General features: G+C 43.8%; 1 protein-coding gene and 1 gene segment (V, D, J or C); one reads left to right on the plus strand and one right to left on the minus strand.

Annotated features, from left to right (window-relative positions):
* LOC144481024 (Ig heavy chain C region-like) overlaps nt 1-16866 on the minus strand; it is a 369241-nt gene that overhangs the window by 84607 nt on the left and 267768 nt on the right.
* LOC144480892 (uncharacterized) overlaps nt 1-16866 on the plus strand; it is a 52852-nt gene that overhangs the window by 13949 nt on the left and 22037 nt on the right. Inside the window, exon 6 of the mRNA XM_078200524.1 lies at nt 1456-1584. Within this exon, the coding sequence (XP_078056650.1) occupies nt 1456-1584 (129 nt within the window). The remainder of the gene's footprint in view (nt 1-1455; nt 1585-16866) is intronic.

Consider the following 16866-nt stretch of genomic DNA (forward strand, 5'->3'; position numbering starts at 1 on the left):
CATTGCAGTGTTAATGTAAGCCTACTTGTGACACTAACAAATAAACTTTATGAATAAATAAGCAGGAAGGCACAGTGTGATCAGTTCTGAACAAGAGATGGGTACACGCTGACTTTTATACATGAAGAGAGACTTTGAAGGATGTGATTACACCAGAGAGGGTGCAGAGGAGGCTGACAAGGATGCTGCCTGGGCTGGAGCGTTTCAGCGATGAAGAGAGGCTGGTTAGTTTGGAGGTGCTTTCCTTACAGCAGATAAAATGAGGAGGGGGGTGGAACTGATTGAGGTGTACAAAATTAGGAGGGATATAGATATTGTGAATAGGAAGGGACATTTCCCCTTCGTGGAGAGGTCGATAACAAGGCGACACAAATTTAAGGTAATGGTCAGCAGATTTAGAGGGGATTTGGGATCAAAACACTTTCACCCAGTGGATGGTGGGAATCTGGAACTGACTGCTTGAAAGGGTGGTACAGGCGGTAACCCCTCAACACATTTAGGAAGCATTCAGATGAGCATTTGAAACGCTATAGCATGCAAGGCTACGGACCAAGTGCTGGGAAATTGGACCATTGTCCATTTCCACTTGTGCTCACAGTCCAGCTGCAGCCAATGTGTTTGGGGTCTCTCACACCAGGACCAGAGCCTTTCTGATTTCACCAGGGCTAGTGCATTCGGTTGCACTTTGTCCCTTAGAATATTATTGTTCTAACTGAGTGACACTATTGCTAAGGAAAGGGGCGAATCTCGAGATGAATGAGACAGTAATCACAATTTGCTGCAAAAATGAACATTTGTGACATTGGAATTATTCAATATTTGGCCCTTGCTGCTTTAAGAAAAAGACACAATTATTATTGGCTCTAAAGAATGTGTTATCGGTTGCAAATTCTGGGTATGTTCTTGCAGAAACTGCTATTGTTGTGCAAAGGGACCTTGGTGTCCCAACACACCAATAACTGAAAGCAAGCTTGCAGCGACAGCAAACAGTTTGAAATGCAGCTTGTTCCTCCTGTTCTTGACCATGAGGTTAACAATGTTACTCGGACTATTGGAGGGTTCCTTCTGCAGTGAGCTGCTTGACATTTCCCCAAATTCCTGCTGTGTGTGTTTGCTGAACCTCACCTTTCAATGGTATGTTACAGGGGAAGGAATCATCATAAAATCCCAACAGTGAGAAGGAGGCAATTTCACCATTGAGTTTGCACCCAGGCCCACTCTGCCATGTCCCCGTAACCCTTACTAATCACCTAATCGAGACATCTACCGATATTTAGGAACACCTAGCGTGCATATCTTTGGACTGTGGAAGGAAATTGGAGCATTCAGAGGAAACCCACGCAGGCACGGGGAGAACGTCTAAACTCCACACAGATAGTACTCAGGCCTGGAATAAAAACCACTGTGCCACCGATCCGCCCATCACGATAATGGATGTCTCTTTGACTTTAACAGGTGTCCAGTCGGAAGTAGTTCTGACGCAGCCAGAGGCAGAGAAGTGGTTCCCAGTGTAGTCCCTGTCCCTGACCTGCAATACCAGCGGCTTCGACTTCAGTGGCTATTGGCTGTACTAGTACTGTCATGGTACCTGAAAGAGGCCAGACTGGCTAGTTTCCTACTATGATGAAGACTTCCATTGATACTGTGGGGAGACTCGAGGACGATTCACTGTTTCCAAAGAGCTTGCACACAATATATTTGCTTTGGATGTCAGGTTTCTGACGATGGAGGAAACAGCTGCTTATTGGAGTACACAGTTAACACAGTGAGGCGGGTCAGCCCCAGATTTGTAAAAAGAACCCAAACTAGAGGAACTGCACACAGTTTGTCCACTTCATTAAACTCCAATAGATTCATTGCTGACAACAATTCATGGAACCATAGTGTTACTCTACCACACAGAATAAGGCCATCCATCTAATGTACGGATAATATCACACCCGGACAGTCACTTCCTCATAAATCTCATGTGGTTTCAGTTTGCTAAGTGGAATGAAATTTTTGTAATATCACTCAAACTTTTCAAATCCTGACAGGGCTGGTCAGACTGGATTCAGGAATGTTGCTTCCTCTGGCTCCGGGGTTTGGGGAGGGGGGGGGGGGCGGTGGAGGGGGGGGGAGGGGGTGGAGCGTCTAGAACAGAGTGTCAGCGTTTCAAAATATGTGATAGGTCATTTATGAGAAATGCCTTCACTCAGAAGCTGTGGAACTCTCCACCTCCGGAAGTTGCGGAGGCCAAGTATCTGAATATATTTAAAAATGAAATAGATAGATTTCTAGACTCTAATGGTGTGAAGGATTGTAGGGAGAAAGGAGTATTGCAATTGAAGATCAGCCATGATCATAATGAATGATGGAGCAGGCTCTAAGGGCCGAATGATCTATTCCCGCTCATATTTTCTGTGATTCAATGCTAAAAAGTCGACCATGTGGTGCTTTAACAAGTATCATTGGAAAGTGTACAGCCGCAGCATGGAACATACTATCATGATCCAAGATATTAGGCTTAATCGCCTATAAAAGCTACCCGGATCTGCACCGGATGTTCTCTAACCTCCAAGACGACGGACCAGATGCCACTGTGCTACTGCGGCCCGTTGACTGAATGAATGAAGCTCCAACAACACTCAAGAAGCTCGACACTATTTAGGACAAAGCAATTCAGTTGATGGCAACCAATTCCACAAATACACACATTGGCAGACGTGGCACAGTGGCAAACATTTAGACATGCAGGAACTCGCTAAGGCTCTTTAGGCAGCACTTTCCAAACTTACAAACACTGCCATCTAGGGGATAAGAGCAGCAGATACCTGGGACCACCACGACCTGGAGGTTCACCTCCAAATCACTCCCATCCAAACTGGGAAAGATTCTCCAGACTACACACGTAACTACAGAATAATGGATTATTCTTTACACAGCTGGGATCTGGAATGCATTGCCTGCATGAAGATTCAACAACAAATTTCCTTGAGCATTGGATATATTGCTTGAATTGGAATATGAAGCGATCTGTGGAATGTACAGGGGAGATTATCGGTGTTGTTATGTCAGTGAATTGAATGGGCAGTTTGGACAGCATGTGACGGTCATGCTAAGAGCCTACCTTATTAAATCATTCTGCTAAAGCAACATGGAATCAGTCCCCTAATGAAAATAATGTTCCAGACGGTACTGTTAACGGAAACATGAGGAATATGATTCAATTCGCCCTGAGTAACAATGAATCTTTGCAGCTTTATTTAACAATGCAAATTCGTTGGCGCCCATTCTGTATTGATGTGGATATATTGTCACGTGTTGACAGTGTCTTCTATTCTAATTGGTGTCTTGTCAAAACCCTCCCCCTGCCCTTGTACAACCCGTTGTGACTAACGATCAGAATTTAAAGATCAGCCAGTGCTCTGTTCAGTGAATGACTGGAGGGAGTCCCGGGAGGAGGGTGTCTAAGTTAACACAAGCTCCATGAGCATGGCGCTAGCAATATCTCTCGGTCTGTTTATTGGCTTCTTATCCTGTGAGTAGTTGGATATTCTCAGAAAGTTCCCATAGTCTCTGTTTAACATTAATCATTCCCTGTGGCGTGACACAAACTGGATTCACCTCACCATAATTATTGTTTCTTTCGGTTAGCAGGCGTCCAGTCGGATGTGGTGTTGACCCAGCCAAAGGCAGAGACGGGGATAATAGGGCAAACCCTGACCCTAACCTGTAAAACCAGTGGATTTGATCTTGGGAGATACACCATGCTTTGGTACCGACACAGTCCCGGGAAGGGACCGGGCTGGCTCCTTTGGTACTACAATGAAAATAGCAAGAATTACAATCCGGAGTTTGGTGAACGAATCACTGCGTCCAAGTACCTTTCCAACAGTGTATTCGCGCTCTCTATTAGGACTTTAACAATGGGAGACAGCTCTACGTATCACTGTGCACAACGGCACAGTGAAATAGATCACACCCAGCCCTGTACACAAACCCACAAGAGGAATTGCAGCCATTTCCCTGCTTTTATTTTCATTCATGGGATGTCCACCCTTAATTTTCCTTGAATTAAATGGTTTGTTCGGCCATATCAAATGGTGTTTGAGAGTCAACCGCATTGTTGTGTGGATATGCCGTCACAGGTAGGCCAGGTCAAGTAAGGAAGGTAGATATCTTTCCTTGAATGGTATTCGTGAATCAGATCAGTCTTTACAACAATCGACAATTGTTTCACGGTTGTCATTAGATTTTTGATTCCAGATTTTTACTTAATTCAAATTTCAGTATCAGTCTTTGTGGGATTCGAGCCCCCTTTGCACAGTAGTTATTCCATTGATCTATGTTCTTACGTGGAACACCACCCCCGACTGAACATCTGGAAAAGTGAAGAAGCACTGATTATGGAGGGGGTGGGGGGGGGGGGGGGGGCGGTTGAATCCAGTTCGAGTAATCTCACCAGGGAGGAGGAACATCGAGATGGAGACGTTGCACACTTCTGAAACTGTCGAGCTTCCTACAGGATCTGAAAGCAGGAAACACAACCAAGAGATATCACTCAAAATATTCTCCTGGAGCCTGTGTTGATTTAGACACAAACCCGATTCCACCCCCACCCCCTCCCCACCCTTCCCCTCCTGGTCAATCACTGAACAAAGAACCGGGGAGTTTTCAGATACTTTTACTCAGTATGCTTTTGTGCCGTTAACAATACTGTCCCGAGCATAAACCCCAATCGGTGACTGATACCCAGGGTGTTTTTTGGGTATGTTTCAGTCAGATAGGATTGTAAAGTTATATCCATTACATTCCATTGAAACCACTGATTCGATTCAGGACAATCCGAATGGTCTCACTGCCCCACTTATTACACACACATACATTTATGTTCCCGCTGAAACCGCCGATTCCATCCTCAACGGAAGTTACCACTCAGAATGCATCTAGCACCCATCCAGGCTTGCCTTTCGGAGTACGCTGGATATCATTTATATAAAATATCCAAGGAGAGGCAGTTGCATTGGCGGGAAGAAAAATGTCAAAATGACGCAGGTTTAAGATGATTTGCTCCAGTTTAGAGTGGCCCCAGAGTAGCGTCGGTGTTACCTGGCAAGTTGCAATGTTTCAGGAGCTGCCCATTAATTAGGGCGGGGGGATTGGTTCCATGGTGATTTTCAAAGGAGAGACAGTTCAGTGTTGGCAATGTCTATATTGTAAATGCTTTGTGCCAATTGTACGAAGGTGGGAACAAGTCGGGAAAGACTTTGACTGATAAAATCTCTCAACCAGGTCAAATAGAAGGTTCATAGGAATATCACGACATCGGACTTCTTTTCCATGGTCGCTCCTATCCTGCTCAATCAGTATATGTTGAATTATTAGTGGTCATCGGATGTCGATGCTGGACTATGGGGAGGTGGTGGCCCACTGGTATTGTCATTGGATCAATAATTCAAAGACCCAGGTTACTGATTCGGGGAAGAAAGGTCAAATCTGACCAAGGCATTTGGTGAAATTTGAAAACAATAAAATAAAATCTAATGACGACCATTGTCGATGGCTCTAAAACCCCATCTTGTTCATTAATGCGGCTTTGGGGAAGGAAATGTGCCGTCCTTACCTGGCCTGGCATAGACGTGACTCAAGATACAGAGTAATGTGGTTGAAACTGAAATGTTTCTGTTAATGGCAACACTCAGAATTTTTCAGGTATGAAATCAGCATTTGAGAAGCATCGAGATGAACACTTCAAACCTTTTATATACAAGGCAATGGACTAAGTGCTGGAACACGGAGCTGTTTGATGGCCAAGACAAACAAAAATGGATGAAGGGCTGTACAATTCCATGGCCTAATGACTAACTCACCAGCTCCCCTTTCAATTCGGCTATGGGACATTAAACGCCTAACAGAGAAGACAAATGATTTTATATCATATCCAAAAGTGGATGTGTGACATTGTATAACTTCCTCAGTTTTGACATTGGAGCAGTGGAATTGGGCTGGAATCCCCAACGATTTCGAGATGATAACCTTACACATTTAACCAGGAGAAATGAGGTGCGGAAGTTGATCATTACTGAGACAGAAGACAGCTGAAACCTGCAGTGCGCAGAAAAACCTGCATTGTAGCTACTTCTCAAACCTCCTTCGACAGTACATTAAATCCCACGAGCTCTACCTTCCAGAAGGCCAGGGCCAGCAGACACATTGGAATCACCATCGCCTGGAGGTTGTTAATGTGCCAGAGAAAAAAACACAAGTATGTTACGAATTCCATATGTTAGGTTATGACTAGACCCCAACAGTGTTTCTATTTTGACATTAGTGTGAGGATAAGGTGTTTCGCTCCAGGTCTGATTCCATTGACACACAAGGAAGCGCTTATCAAAACTAACTTCATTTAACAATACAGTACAGTTTGACTATAACGAACGAATTAGTTTAACTTTTCCCAATTGAAATGCTTAGCTTAACACGATGCAATTCACAGCCACTAATGCATCTCTATTAGTTCAAATTCAAGCAATATTCCTCTGATCGACTTGAACTCCTTTTCAAAATCAGTAGCAACCCCCTGCTTATGCGCTTGGACTTGTTAAAAGTGCTAAAACACCTCTGGAGAGAGAGGCAGACAGAGAGACAACTGACTTCTGCCAGCCCCACACAGCAGCCTTCAGAGAGAGAGACAGTGAGAGAGAAAATAGAGAGAGAGAGAGAGATGGACAGAGAGAGAAAGACCTCTTTCTTCTTTCAGGACCAAGCAGAAACTGACTGTTTTAAAATAAAATAAAGCATTGTGTTTTCCTTGCAAGCCCATTCACATGACCCTGCCTCTGCCAATCAACCCAATCAAAGCCCTACTCTGAAACCACAGGGGAAAAACCAAAATAAACAAAAATGCATTAAATCAGATTAAAACAAACACATGCTTAGCTAAAATGAATCATTTGCCCGCATTAACAGTATTCTCTGGGTTGGCCATAGAAGAGAGAGGGTAGCGGTGGAAGGGTGTTTATTTTCTGAATGGAGGTCTGTAGCTCGTGGTGTTCCGCAGTGATCAGTGCTGGGACCTCTGCTGTTTGTAATACATATCTAAATGTCTTGGAAGTAAACGTAGCTGCTCTGATTAGCAAATTTGCGGATGATACTAAGATTGGCAGAGTTGTGGATAGTGATGAAGATTGTCAGAGCATGTCACAGGATATAGATAAGCTGGAACAATGGGTGGAGAACTGGCAGATGGCATTTAACCTGAACAAATGCGAGGTGATGCATTTTGGTTGATCCTTGAGTTGGGAGCCATAAAATAAATGGCAGAACCATCAGGAGCATAGACACACAGAGATTTGAGAGTAAGGTCCACAGATCCTTAGAAGTGGGAGCACAGGTGGAAAAGGTGGTAAAGAAAGCATATGGCATGCTTGCCTTTATCGGATGGGGCATCGAGTATAAAAGTTGGCAAATTATGTTACAGTTGTATAAAACTTTGGTTAGGCTACATTTTGAATACTGTGTCCAATTCTGGTCACCACACTACCAGAAGGATGTGGAGGCTTTGGAGGGAGTGCAGAAAATGTTTACCAGGATGTTGCCTGGTATGGAGGGTATTAGCTATGAGGAGAGATTTAATAAACTGCGATTGTTCTCCCTGGAAAGACGCAGGCTGAGGGGCGATCTGATAGAAGTTTATAAAATTATGAAAGCTATAGATAGAGTGAACAGTTGGAACATTTTTCCCAGGGTAGACATGACAATTACAAGGGGGCAGCAACTTCAAGATACGGGGCGAAAGGTTCAGTGGAGATGCGTGGAGGAAGTTTCTTACACAGAGGGCGGTGGGGGTCTGGAATGCATTGCCAAGTGAGGTGGTTGAGGCAGCCACTCTAATAACATTTAAGACATATCTTGATAGGCACATGAAGAAACGGGGAATAGAACGATTTCAGCAGTTGGTCTAGATAGGACAACATGATCGGCACAGGCTCCGGAGGGCCGGTTGTTGTGCTGTACTGTCGTTTGTTCTTTGTTCTTTGCGCAGACAAATCGGCCCCCGTAAAACAGAGTTGAATTTTAAACATGCCTCTTACAAGAAACATGATAGAGATTAATTTCTTAAAGGCACAGTATCATTACTTGTTCCCCTCCAAATCACTCACCATTCCAACTTCTAAATATATCACTGTTTCTTAACTGTCGCGCGACGAAAATCCTGGAATTCTCTGCCTAACAGCACTGTGGGTGTAAACATCAGAAAATTAAATCTAATGGTGACCCAATTTGATTGCTACCAAAACCCACCTCTTTCACTCATGTACCTGTGTGGAAGGAGACCTGCTCTCTCTGCTTGGTTTATCCTTCTCGTGACTCAATATCCACAGCAAGTGATTGACTCTGGAATAGCCTCGCAAGACATTTATTTGAAGTGATGGGCAACAGGTAAGAAATCCAGAGTTTTTCAGGAGAAACTATCTCGCACAAAGCGTGTTGAAAACGTGGAATTTCCTCTCACAAAACGTAATTTTGGCCAATTCCATGAATATATTCATGGGGAAGTAAGATGCACAGAAGGGCAAGTGAAGATTAGAATGATATAGGTGTGAGAGAAAGGCAGGCGAGAAGTGGCTCTTGTGGGGCTTCGACAGCAGCATAATATTTAGTACCTACACTTACCCTTTCAGCGCGTCGAGGCTGCTGCGCCATTTAACATGAGTGTGGTTGATCCGTGACTTCAAATCTACCGTCCTGTACGTTTCTATATCTTTTAATCCACCTAAAACACCTTGATTTGCGTTTCAGATGCATTCAACAACTGAACAGGCATAGTTCCCTGGCGGTGGACAGTAGAAAGCACTGTACATCCCCTTCTAGCTTCTATGTGCCTCCCTCCCAGCTTGTATTCCCACCTGTCCTTGTAAAATGTACAAACCAAGATATATTATCATCTCGCTTTTCGTGTAACTCATTGATGGAGAATGCAAATAGCCTTAGACATGAGCCTTACAGCGCACTGACTGGCAGCAATGGCCAACGTTAGCATCTCCCATTGAAGGGGAGGAAGACACGTAGCGGTAAAGCTACTGGTTTAATAATCCTGGGATCATTCTCTGGGGAGCTGGGTTCGAACCTCAACACGGAAGCAGGTGGTTAAATTTCAGTTCAATAAAAAGCTGGAATTACAAGTTTAATGATGACCAGGAAAGCATTGTTGATTTTCTTTTTAAAAAAACAATCTGCATTTTGGAGAAGAATATCTGACATCCTTCCATCGCCTGGGCAACATGGGCCTCCAAAAAATGCCCCCGACAGGGTCTTGAAAGGCATCCTGTTAGAAGGTAGGCGCGCGGGGGGGGGGGGGGGGGGGGCGGGGGTGGCGAGTAACAGGTGATGGGCAATAAATGTTAGCCCAGACAGCGACGTCCACATCCCATTAATGAGTGAAAAATGTCCATGCTCTGCTTTCTACCCATTACCCTCGCCGTGCTAATATTGCCCTCCAACTGTACAATCACTCGTCTTGCCTATTGACGTCATGTTTGCTTGTTTATTGAATGTATATTTGGAAATTCAAATCTACTGCCTCCCCTTGATCTATTTTGCGACTTGCAAACTCAAAGGTATTAATGCGTTTCTCAAAGTGAATTGCTTTTCGTAAAACCTGATGGACCATGCTATGATTTTCGAGGTGCTTTATTAAGATTGCCTCAATAACAGATTGCAGCTCTTTCCCGCCGGTTGACGTGAAGCTGAAGGGGGAAAAAGCTGTATAGTAGTTCCCTGTTTCATCCCCTTTCCCCTTCTTGCTTTTAGAGAAGTTTCAATAACTGCATGGGTAAGAGAGAGACACATATAACGTTGTGTTGGACGGTTGGGTGAAGGAGGTTCAGAACGTTCCGTTGGCCTTTAACAACGACATGGATCAGTTAGTTCGAATGTCATGTACAATTTATGCAATTGTCTGGAAAGTACAATGCATTTAAGTGAACTTGTAACTTGTTGATTTTCGTAGTCTTGATTCTGGGTTCCATTGAAATCGGTAACACAAACATGACTTTGCATTTCAGACAGGTTCCCTAACATTCGAACACATACACAGCAATGGATTCATTTGCACACTGAAGTAATACTTTAAATATTCTCTGGTGGTAGCCTGATGGCAAAGATTCATAGAAAGAAATTTAACAACACCAGGTTAAAGTCCAACAGGTTTATTTGGTAGCAAATGCCACTAGCTTTCGGAGCGCTGCCCCTTCGTCAGGTGGAGTGGAGAAATGCTCACAAACAGGGCATACAGAGACACAAACTCAATTTACAGAGTAATGATTGGAATGCAGAAGATTCATAGAGTCAGACTCTGTCATTGTGAATTCTATTGGTAGGTTATGTAGCTCCTCATCCGCGTGTTAAGTGTAATTCTACTGTGACGCTTTTATATCGGAAGTACCATTTAATTATGACGAAGGGAATTTCAATGGAAAGTAGGACAGGAATTAGCACATCTTGCATTTAGAATTTCTGCATCCCCAGTATCTCGAAGGGGATGGCAAAAATAAATTTTGCATCGGTTTATCACATTACGTGTAAAACGAGAACTTTAACAATCCTCTACTTTGTCCGCTATTCAGCTTCACTTGGGTGTGCAGATATCGCCATGCCTTTGTTACCCCTGTATTCGCCTATTCAAGTTTTATATCCCACATTCCTCACTGCATTAACTTCAGTTGGTCCAAACTATTATATCCAGAACTTCACTCCCTCCAAGTCTGGCTGATACAGGAGCTGCCGTAGTGTCACTGTCAGGTTGCTCTATTAGCGATTAGCCAGAGGCACGGGCTTTCTGCACGTGGGTTCAAATCTCACCATGGCTAGTTATTTGAATTGCAGCTCAAGTCTTAAACGTGGAAGGGAAGGTTTTATTTTCAGTAATGTTCACTGTGAATCTGGTTCAATTATTCTTTTTAACGTTATCTACCAACCTTACGTAGTCTGACTGTAAATCGACAGTGATGGACAGGCATCTGGAATGACTTAACAATCCGATTCGATTTTATTTAATTTGCTTTAAAATTGTCACATATATTCGTACACAGTGAAAAGTATTGTTTCTTGCATCATATGCAGACAAAGCATACCGTTCATAGAGAAGGAACGGAGACAGTGCAGAATGCATTTTTACAGTCATAGACTAAGTTCAACTTAGTGCAAGGTAAGTCCATTCAAGAGTCTGATTGGAGCAGGAAAGAAGGTGTTCTTGAGTCGGTTGTTATGTGTCCTCAAACTTTTGTATTCCTTTCCCGACGGAAGAAATTGGAAGAGAGTACATCCGGGGTGTGTGGGTTCCTTGATTATGCTGGCTGCTTTTTCGAGGCAGCAGGAAGTGTAGACTGTTTCAATGGATGGGAGGCTGGTTTGCTTGACCGACTGGGCTTCGTTCATGGCCCTTTGTAGTTCGAATCCATTCAGTTCAGGGCAATTGGGAATGTCAGCGACAAAGTCATTCCATTACATACTTAGTAAAAACCAAAACCATATTGGCTTCTGGGTAAACATCGGGATTCCCGTCATTCTCATCAAATCCCTCGATACTTGCTCTTCTCACCATCTTTGTAACCTTCTCCAACCTGTATGCCTTTCAGTCTGTTGTTGCTCCAGTTTTAGCCTTTTGAAAGTGTGCGTAATTCCTCTGGGCCCCTCAATCCGCGAGCGTGCCTTCAAGAGCCTTGTACCTGAGCTGGAGAATTCTCGACGTTAACCACTCACCGCCGCCCCCGTCCACCTGCTCTGTTTACCTACCTCCATTCCTTTAACAATGTTCCTGAAATCTTACCTCACCCTCAAAACATCCTGCTGGTCATCTAACCCCATAGCTTCTCTGTGCAAAATATTTTTTTAGCCAGCGCTCGTATGAAATCCTATGGACCGTTTTACTCGGGTTTTATAGGAGTGGAATTGATGTCTGCATTTATCAGCGAGATTCTGCTCTCGGAGGTGACGTTATACATCTGAAAGCAGCAGCAGCAACAGCTGCTGACGAGTTTTTGTGCTGGCATGTATCACTGTGGGGGATATACGGTGGAGCCACAGTAGCTGAATCTCCCTTAACGCCCGTACAATAACCTCCCAGCCTCACAGGAGTGCACCAACCTCTCTCAATAGCACCCCTCTCAGCCCACTCCCAGCCGCTGACCCCCATCCCCACCGTGATGTTGACCGAGTTTATCATATTACTGGTCTGACCCAACCCTAATCAAATCAGTCGGACACACGACAGAGAGAAAGGGTGGTGAACGGGACCGCAATAGATCTTCTTATTGGATCAAACCCTGTGCAACATATGAAAAGGCTAAGCTCATCTTTGGCAACGGGACCAGGCTGATTGTGGAACCCAGTAAGTAACTAATCCTGGATAATGATCTCTCAACATGTTATTTTATCCCCTGTGACTTAATTGAGACATACAATTATTTTAATGATCACTGTTGTTTTATGGATGAGCAGGGATCTTTGGGAATTGGAAGCGTAGCTTGACTGGGCACTTAGATTTTCCGAAGTATTTCCTTTAAACATTTAACTGGCCTCTATCATGACAACACAAGTGCGCTGCCAACAGGGAGATATGTCAATGATCTGGCTGTATGTAGTGCAATTAAGTGACACCTCGATAAATAGCTGGAAGAGACTCACCCAGATAGAGTCATAGGGTCATAGAAGGAGACAGCACTGGAAAAAGCCCTTCAGCGTAATGAGTGGCATAGATAGAGAAGACAGGAATATACTTTTCCCGTTACTTGAGAGAGCAGAGAGCAGCCAGGGACATAGATTTAAGGTAGGGGCAGGAGATTTAGCGGGGATGTGAAGAAAACGTTTTGACCCAAAGGGTGATGGGCGTCTGGGACTCACTGCCTGAAATGGTGATGGAGGCCGAGACCCTCTCAACATTTAAGAAGTATTTAGATATACATTTGTGATGTCATATCATACACGGCAATGGGCCAAGTGCTGGAAAATGGGATTAGAATAGTTATTTGGTTTGTCTTTGACCGGCGGAGACATGATAGGCCCAAGGGCGTTTTCTGTGCAGTGGACTTCTCTGACTTTATGAATCTTTGCCTCAGACTATGAATAAAGAATATTTCAAATATCACTTCAGTGTGCAAATGAATCCATTATTGTGTATGAATTCTAGTGGTCGGGAACCTGTCTGAAATGCAAAGTCATGTTTGTGTTACCTATTTCAATGGAACCCAGAATTAGGACTGCAATCATCTATGCAGCCTTCTGGCATCAAAATCACAGTTCTGAGTTACACTTATAAAGGTGGGGTGAGTTGGGATTGGGGGGAGGGGGTGGGTTGGGGCTCAATGGTGTAGATTTCCTTTAGTTCCAATTCTGAACGAAATCCCAAAAGCAGCATTTTTGTATGGATTTGAAAATTCCGTTCGAAAGTGAGCCAGGGAATTCTCTGCACGTGTTACCTCGCTTGGATGTGTACATTGAGAACTCCCAGCCAGTCACGCTCTGACTTATTTTCCTGGGAAATTAAGAGATGGATGACTTGGAAGATTGTAAAGGTTTCTGACTAACTTTTGATCCAAACAAACTGCAGGAAATAGTATTCTGTAGCGAGACCTGCTTAACTGCCCTGAGCAATGACTAAAGCCCTTTTTGAATTTTGGCATGCATGCTCCATGTCTTTAGGTTCTGACATGGAGAGTAATCGCAGTGTACGCTCGTGCTTCTTACAGACCATTAATATGCGGTGGTGGAACCAAATTGAGCGTGGAGCCAAGTGAGTAGAATCTATTGGCATCAATTACGGGTGTCACGGTGGCACAGTGGTTAGCACTGCTGCCTCACAGCTCCAGCAATCCAGGTTCGAATCCAGGCTTGGGTTACTGTCTGTGTGGAGGTTGCACGTTCTCCCCGTGTCTGCGTGGGTTTCCGCCAGATTCTCTGGTTCCTCTCACAGTCCAAAGATGTGCGGGCTATGTTTATTGGTCATGCTGAATTGCCCATTAGTGTCAGGGAATGTGTAGGTTAGAGGGATTAGTGGGGTAAATTTGTGGGAATAGGTCCTGGGGTGGGATTGTTGTCGGTGCAGACTCGATGGGCCGAATGGCCTCCTTCTACACTGTAGGGATTCTATGATCTATGAATTTGAGAAGATTCATTTTGCACTCAGAAGTTTTTGGCCTCATTGCAAAAGTGGGGAGAAAATTTGCCATTGTGACAAACGAACCTGATGAATTATACAATGATGAAGGAATGTGTCCTTTTCCACTTGCACATAAAGAAGTTCCTCACACAACTAAGTATCTCACACGTACCAACTATTGATACCACAATACTTCAAAGAATAGTGATCCAACTTTTTTTAAAAAAAGAAAACAATATTTCCTAATGCCAGACTGATTCCGGGATAGCAGGATTATTAGCTTTGTTTCTCTCTCGACACGTGCTGCCAGACGTACACAGTTTATCCAGAATTGTCTCTTTCTAATTTGCTATTTAATCGGTCGCACCTGTTTTGAGGGCAGATCGGTCATAAAATTATGCTAAGAGCATGTACTCCCCAGGGTTCTGAAATAGCTGAAGTCTCTGTGGCCTGCCCCAGTGGAAGCTTTCTGCTTGGGCAATAGTCACTGTGTGTATATTGCTGATAATGAAAAACTGATATTCGGCAGCGGCACCCGACTGCAGGTTGTGCCAAGTAAGTGCGAGTCCACCTTCATTTCCTCCCATTAGATACAGATTTCTGCTGAATGGTGTCGGGTGAAAGGCCGGTAAAGAGCCAAGGCAGTGCTTGGAATGAAGGAGAAGCCATTGCACCAATCAATTAAGCTATTAGGCACCGAGTATCGAGGTCAGCTCACTGTTCATTAAGCCGTGTCATCAACACCAGTTGAAACATTAGGCATCAGTGATGTGACATCGAACTGAAATTGGGTTACTAATAGGATAGAAAATGCCCATTTAGCAGGTTGAGTCAAATGCCCACTGATTTGAGTAATTATCTACATATATTTCATTTTCAAGCTTGTCTTTGTTAAAACTAATAATCTTGCTAAAACTATACAAGGTACGATTTAGACCACATCTGGAACACTGTCCCCTTACATTAGGAAACCTATACTGGCATTGGAGGCAGTTCAGGGAAGGCCACTACTTTGATCCCAGGTATGGATATGTTTTTTCGGAGAGTTTGAGTATGTTGGGCCTCTACTTAGTGGAGTTTAGAAGCATGCGATGTGACCTTATTGAGACTTATTGGATTCTCAGGGGACATGACAAGGTTAGATGCTGAGACGTTATTACCTCTTGTAGGACCAGAGGTCATAATCCCAAAGTATGAGGTTGCCCATTTATATGATGAAGATTTTCTTCTTTCAAGCCAGCAGTGAATCTGTGGAATCATTTACCGCAGAGAGCTGTACAGGTTGAATGTTCAGATTTTTAACCCACAGGGCAATCGAGGGTTACGAGGATACAACGGGAAAGAGGTATTCAGAATTATCACATCAGCTAATTCATGATCTCATTGAATGACCGATGGGCCAAATGGCATCCTTCTGCCCCGTCGTCCTATGGTCTCCGGTCTTTGTTAAACTGCTGACACGAATGCATGCTTGAAATAAGGCTTCAAAGTGAAATGTTGGTCAACGATTATCAACAACAGGTTGATGTTTTGAACCAGGTGTTATAGTTCAAATTAAAGGGTCACTCCTTTAAAGACAGATATGAGGAGACTTTTTTCTCTCTTAAAGAGTAGTGAGTCTCGTCATCTCTCTTCTTCAAACATCAAGGGGAACAGGGCCTTTGATTATTTTAAACACAGCTAGATAGATTCTTGATTAACAAGGGATAAACGGTGATCGGGAGTAGGCAGGAATGTGGGGGTGAGGTTACAATCAGATCAGTCATGATCTTACTGAATAGCGGTTAGGCTAGAGTGGCCAGTGCCTTACTCCGACTCCCACTTTGCATGTTCGTATGTGTTGATGTCAAACTTTTTTCCCAGGATTTGTGTCTCCTGGGTGTTCAGGGAGAAGTACCGGTGAAGATGGAAATTGTGAAACACAGTCAATTCATTATCCAAATATTGTTCCCTGATATAGTCAAAAAAACAGTGGGAGCTAAGTGTGAGGGAGAGGGAGGGAACGGTTATATTTGGTTCAGGAGAGAAGCTAATTAAAAGAAGTGACATGATACAAACTGAATGTGAGCTAGCCCTGTGTTCATATGGCTGGGTCGATATTTTGTTGTAGCTGTTACTACCGAACTGAGAAGCTTGTCTTTGGCAAAGGGACCAAACTCACTGTGGAGCCCAGTAAGTCCTCAACTATCTTCCATCATGATCTGCTTACATTAGGATGACAATCAATATTTACAGTTCCAAACATATCACCAAGTCGTGTTTTAAAAAAAAATCAGTACACGCTTAAAGGGAGGAGATGCAATATAATGGCCATTCATAACTTGGGGAGGTCTTGTGGTGCAATGGGCTAGAATCCCTACCTCTGAGCTAGAAACGCCGGGTCCGAGTCCCTACCCTTGGACTTGATGAACAAGAAAGGTGAGAAAGCAACGCTGCCAAAGATTGGGAGTGAGAGGGAGACTCCTGCTCAGCCACGCTTGATGTGTAGTATGGCTCTCTCAAGCTCTAAACCCTTCGCAAAAGCCGAGCGACGTGTTGCAGCAATAGCTATCACTGAAGGCAGAAGAATTCTGCCTAAATGCACCACTCGGTGCGGAGAGGCAACTTGGCTTTAAATTTGGCCTTGGATGTGCTTAGCTTTGTAGAATGTTATCAGATGTATTGTTCATCTCTTGGCGATAGATAATTTTTAAGGTTTACCATTCGCACATCATGGCAGTTGTTGA

The sequence above is a fragment of the Mustelus asterias genome, chromosome 30 (assembly GCF_964213995.1).
Source record: "Mustelus asterias chromosome 30, sMusAst1.hap1.1, whole genome shotgun sequence".
NCBI classification, from domain to species: Eukaryota; Metazoa; Chordata; class Chondrichthyes; order Carcharhiniformes; family Triakidae; genus Mustelus; species Mustelus asterias.